The sequence below is a fragment of the Pongo abelii genome, chromosome 1 (genome assembly GCF_028885655.2).
Source record: "Pongo abelii isolate AG06213 chromosome 1, NHGRI_mPonAbe1-v2.0_pri, whole genome shotgun sequence".
Classification (NCBI taxonomy): Eukaryota; Metazoa; Chordata; class Mammalia; order Primates; family Hominidae; genus Pongo; species Pongo abelii.
In genome coordinates, this window is record NC_071985.2 from 85,648,779 (window position 1) to 85,654,778 (window position 6,000).

Below are 6,000 nucleotides of genomic sequence, written 5' to 3' on the forward strand. Positions count from 1 at the left end.
AAAATCACAAGCCACTCAAATACCGATAACCTAATGTTGTATAGCGCATTCCGCAAAGGTATTTGACAACACTCTCTGTTGAGAACCTCTAGTCTGCTGCTTTGTGTAATTACAAGAAAAAAAGGAAACTTTAAACAGTTTAGCAACCCCATACCCAACTCCAAAAAAATTAGGGTTTTAAAAATGGGCCAAAATATATTCCTTAAAAAAAATGAACTTTTACTTTCATATTTTTGCCCCAAAGATACATCAGTCTATAAATTTCCTTTCAGAATCTATATTTTAGTCCCAATCTCAAAAAGACTGGAAACAGAGTTCTGGAAAATTAACCAGTAGTGCTTGATAATAACTGTCAAAGAAACTTGATGCTTTCTTTTAAGGAAAGCAGGGCTAGGACTTCCTATTCGAATATGAGGTCAACCTTCATAGTACTTGTATTCTGAAATTTTAACAGTACTTGTATTCTGAAATTTAAATAATAGATTTGTGACTGCTGGTTATTTAATTGGCCAAAGAAAATGCTAAAATGTTGGAATCTCATTCCTACCTGTTTTTTCTTTGATTTCACACAACACATTAAACAAGGCAGGCTTCATTCTGTGGCAGTTTAAAGCATGTTTTCTGCAAGAAAGAAACAACATGATAGCTTAGGTGGACTCTCAAGATCAAACTGCCGATAACGCACAGGGTGAAAACATTTGAACATTTAGACAAAATTATATACCCAAGCCTAACTCTGTGGCATGCTTCAATTGTTTTCATGACTTAATATACAGAGTCCCGCCATAGAAAAAGAAATAATGTTAATTAGCAGGGAGAGAGTAGGGATTTAACTACAGAACAGAACTAACCTAAATTATGCCCATTTAGGGAAAGGGTTTTTTTTTTTTTGAGTAGTTTAATCAAAGTGTAATTCTTAAACCCACAATTCTTCCCAGGACAATGAACACAGCAAAGCCAAAGGCGTAGGTTAACAGTTTTGTAAAATCCATGCAACGACCACAGCCTAAGAACTGTCTGCCTCTCGGTCTGTGTGTTTTCAAATTTAATTCATCCATGTGTTCGAATTCATTCCGCAGATGCCCCTGTATTCTCATAAACACAAGATGCTTGAAAGGTCTTCTGAGTAGAACTGTCAATTTATAACATTTCAGTCCCCAAGTTAAAGAGTATGGAAATGCATTGCCAGGGGGCAAACATACCCATATGGGGAATAAATTCATTTCTCTGTGTTCACATTATGCCTCTGTGCACACACTGCTTATTTGCAGGTGTTGAAATTCAATTATTTACAATTAGGACCTTGCACCCATTGGGGGAAAAATAAATGCAATTTTGTCTTTTAGATTAGTGATTTACCTGGTTGTGTGTGTGTGTGTGTGTGTGTGTGTGTGTGTGTGTGTATTCCGAATGCACTTGAGGAACAAAACAATACCTTTCCTTCTATTTTATTATGGAACCACTTAGCAGAATGATACTGTTTTGGAAACAAAATACTGATCATATCAGCTATTAGTTAAGTGAATTCTGTCTACTAACTAAAATTAATGTGTAAAGATAAATGGAAAGTTCTGGCACTCAAAACACATGCAATTCTTTTTTAATCCCTTTGAAAGTTAAAAAATAGACACATCCTCATGAAGAACAGAGATCAGAAACATGCTCTATGTACTGTACAGCAGAGGAGTAATAAACTCAAAATTCAGGACTACCAAAATGAACACATACATTATATCTAAAATATTAATGCTTTACTTTTGTAAATAATAAATATACATTATAAAGGTGTGACTAGAAAAGGAAAAAAGGACATACTATCTACTAAGTGGAGTTACATTGTTTATCCAAAAAGAAAGCTTAGTGTTGATTTTAGTAAGTTCTCATGTGGGGTGGAAAAAAAAAAAAAAAGGTGGAAAATACTTTAAAGTATGAAAGACCTTTCCTGGGTCTTTTAAAATAGTTTTAATTAATTCTATTATTATGTATAGGCCGAAATGCAAACAACAATTCTCACACAGCTTTATAAAAATATTGTATTTCCACAGCACACAAATGGAGCCAGCTATAGAGGAAGAACTGAAAATTTCCCCATCCCAAAATTGTATCTGATCTCCCTCTGCATCTAGGCCATTGAAAGGGGGAAGTCGCCAAGCCCTGTTTGTCCTCAGTTTCACAAAAAAAGAGAGACTGAACATCAAAAAAGTAGTATCTATTCTTACTAGCCCCTTCCACTTCACAAACTTATTTTTAAGCCAGTTTATCGGTATGTCTGAGAGTATGTTTCTAGAACAATATAATAGAGAAAAATGTTCCAATTCAAAAGAGAATTGCCAGTGGGAAATCTTCCTTTCACCATACCTATTAGCTTTTCTTCAGATAATAAAATTCAAAGAGAGCACCAATTAATTTTTAAAATTTCCCCTATTTAAACAAAACTTAGAATACTTTCAGTCTTTCAACATTTCCAAGTTTTCAAACACCCGTAAACCTTAGTACTTTTGAGTTTACATGTTGCATGTGCTTGCAGCTAAAATTGGGTATAATTCATAACATCTATGTTTTTAACTGCTTCCTCTCATTTTCTCAACTCAGATTCTTATTTCACGTAGACAAAAATACACATAATGATGTCTTCTCCATATAACCAAGTCATCTGAAGTATAGGAGTTGTGTATATTTGTTTACAGGGTTTTCAAAGAGAAAAACGCTACTTCGGAGATATAACAAAGCTGGGTAATTGTACAGACATATGTGGTCATCAGATTTTTAAAATTCTTCCTTTTGAGTTCGGCCTTGGGCAAGCTGTTAGCGGGTTGTCACTTAGTCTATGTTTTACTTTAAAAGAGAATTTACTGTAAAATCCTGGAGTAGAGAACCATATACCTGGCAGTGGATTAACTTGAGAAGCTACACAGTTTATTATGTTTCCTTAATGAAGACCTTCATGTCCTATAGTACTGAAATACATAAAATTCATAAATGCTTTCATTTCTAAGTGGTCCTGAAAAAGCATGGGGGAAAAGAGCATGCTTGATTTTTGTCCCCCCACCCCTTTTTAAAGGACCATACATAGCTGTCTGTGTCACGGAAGGTTAGTAAACCGGCTGAAATTAGGACACAATAAAGTTAAACTAAAAATCTGAGTCTCTTAAAACTAACAAATATGCCTAAAAACAAAATTATCTTTTCATCAACTTTTTAAAAAAACAAAATTAAGTGAATGCAAAATATTTTCTGGATAGCTGACAAGTACTGACAAAGAAATACCCTGCTTTTTTGTTGTTTTGTATTTTGGGTAGGGGGGAAGAAAGGAGAAAAGACAAAAATTAATTTTGGTCGGGAGAGTCAAGAAAGAAAATCAAACTCGCTGAATTAGGTAAGGAGTCAACTAAATTTGCAAATAAAGTGTTCTTGGGACATTTTATTTTGTAATGTTACAGAGTCCCCTCAACAAGAAGGCATGGAATGCTGTTCAAAACTTGACAATTCTGCTTTCTCTGATACTTTTTTAAAGCAGTAAAAAGTGCCGAGGGCCGCTTTTGGATCAGTTGGCAGTATTTTCGGCGTGCCTGTGTGTTTGTGTGGATATAAATGAATACCCCTATATTCACACACACACACACAATATGTACACAGCCACATCTCGGCATGGGCGATTGCACTTTCGATAACAACGCTCCTTCAAATTTTACTCCTCCGCCATGTAGTTGCTTGTCAAAATGAGAAAAGAAATAACATTTTTCAAAAAAAGCGCTGTGGTGATTCGGTTCCCATTGTTTCCCCCTGCGAGAGGGAGAAAAACAAAAAACCCCAAGAAAGGAAAAGAAAAGCCTCCATCTCACCTGGCCTGCGCCTCATCCAAACTCTGGTCTGTGATGGTCATAATTTGCTGTAAAATGTCTCCAATGTCCTGCTTCCTCCCGCCCTCCCCCTCGGTCCCTCCGGCCCCATCCTGCAAGTGCTGGGACAGGCCGGGGTGTCCGGCCATCCCGACCCCAGCATGGGAATGCATCAGCCTGGGCTGCTCGTCCATCTCCAAAGGCTACGGCAGCCCCCGGCTCTTCCTCTTCTGCTCCTCGGCTCGGCTCCTGGGAAGCACCAAGGCTTTTTATCCTTCAAGCTTGTCTTCAAATCCTTTTCAGGATAAACAGGGAAGGGGGAAAAAAGAAGACCAAAGAAAAAAAAAATTCCCTTTGCCTCTTTAGAGGATGGTGGGAGGATGGGGAGGGGGAGGGGGAGGGGGCGTGAAGGGGTTGCGGGGTGAGGGTGGGGATAAGGGCTGGTGGGGAAGGGTGTTGACTCCAAAAAGCAAGAAAAATAAACCACCTTCCCACTTGGCGAAAAGAAATCAGAGCTGGCTTTGGGTTTTTCAGTCCGGTCTCCTTTGCAAGGCAGAAATGGGCTCCCGGCGCTTAAATCTGTGGCTTAATCCTTTTGCAAATATGCATTGATCGGGAGAAAGGAGAGGAAGGCAGGGGGATTGCAATGCAAACTTTCCCCCCCCACCCCCCGCTGCCCCCCACCCCCACTCCGGGCCAGAGTGATCTCAAAGGGGGTGGGCTGTTGCAAAAGCCAGATCTCCCCCAGCCGCGGCGGCAGGCAAAGCACAGGCTCTCTCCTCCTCCGTGTCTCTGCAAACTCCAGCAGCCCCGTCAGCCTCCTGCTTTTGTTTAGCTCAGGCTCAGGACTCCAGAAACATATACAGAAAAACCACAGCCTGAGAGGAGGAGGAGGAGGAGGAGAAGAAGGAGGAGGAGGACGAGAAGGAGGAGAGGGGAGGGGGCAAAGGGAAGGGGAGGGGGCGGGGAAGCCGGGAGGCTGGGGAGAGAAGGAGGGAGGAGGACGCCTGGAGCTCCTCCCCACTTCCCTGATTGGCCACCAGATAAAGGACCTGCCCCCTCCTCCCCTACTTTCCTCACTGCACCTCCTCTCCAGCCTCCTTCAGCTCCTCCTCGCCCGGCGCCCTGTCAATCAGAGTTCAGAGGTGGGCCGGGAAGGAGGCCGAGCTAATACCAAGTCTCCAGTCCTTAAAGGTGCAATGGTACTGGAGTTCCAGTTCACTTAGTTTCCACTTCCCCTGCTTGCCTTACTTAGGTTGCGTCCTTGAGGAGAATGTGGCTCCACTTAAATGCAAACATATAAAATTATCACGAAAGAACACAGACGGTGTGCGTCTTCCCGCCCACCCCTGCTTTTCTTTTGCTGTGGCATTGTCATTTAAAACTTGATTCTTTTAAATGCTTGGCCCTCAGGGAAACTGCTGAGAGCAAAAGTTTGTCAGCACGAGGTAGTTATGAAACAATCGAGCTGTTAATATAATTAATAATGATCTCTAATAAGTGGCAGATGTAATAATAGATACATTTAAAAAAAACAATTCTAGCACAGTAAAGTTGAAAAGAATACCAAACTGTGTCATTTTTGCTGCATGAAAACTAAATTATGGCCTATGAAACTGAATAATGCTCAAGAAAAAGAAAGATTAATAAATAAGTTCACCAAATGAAACTAATTCAACATTTCTCTCTCCTCCCCCTGGGGGAAATTAGTTATTTGGCTTAAATACCTAATAAAGAAATGCATTATCACAGTCTAGTTCTAGTGTTTAATATAGTCTAATAAGCATTATTAACTGGGAAAAGAAGTGAACTGACATTTATTGAATGCCTACTATGCACCAAGTAATTTACACGAGTTATTTTATTTAATCCCCAAGACATCTTTGTGAGTTATGGATTATTATTTCCATTTTACAGAGAGGGAACTCAGGTTAAATAATTTGTCCAAGGTCCACAGTTATTAAGTGTCAAAGCTGGAATTTAAACCCAAGTGTGACTCCCTCCAAAGGCCTAGTATTTCCACTGCACAACCTGCTTCAGTCTAACAGAAATGTGTGAATAGTGTTAAAAATTAGTTATGTGTCTGTTGCCTGTCTAGTTTGAAAGGAAACTTGAGGTGCTTAAAAGGGTACATATTCCAACAAGATGACTCCAATTGAAA

At 39.8% G+C, this 6,000-nt stretch overlaps 1 protein-coding gene across 4 annotated transcripts in view; it reads right to left on the reverse strand.

The window, feature by feature from the left end:
• The window catches only part of PBX1 (PBX homeobox 1), a 292,065-nt gene extending 287,280 nt beyond the window's left edge, over window positions 1–4,785 (reverse strand). Inside the window, exons 1-3 of one of the 4 annotated variants that reach the window (XM_063726738.1) lie at window positions 4,327–4,785; window positions 3,843–4,134; window positions 548–621 (exon numbers count right to left, since the gene is read on the reverse strand). In XM_063726738.1, coding sequence (XP_063582808.1) covers window positions 548–621; window positions 3,843–4,033 — 265 coding nt within the window. In that variant the 5' untranslated portion in view covers window positions 4,034–4,134; window positions 4,327–4,785. Of the gene's footprint in view, window positions 1–547; window positions 622–3,842 lie in introns of all 4 variants that reach the window. The other 3 variants (XM_054526223.2, XM_063726739.1, XM_054526230.2) reach the window with 3 other exon arrangements.
• Between the last annotated feature and the right edge of the window lie 1,215 nt (window positions 4,786–6,000).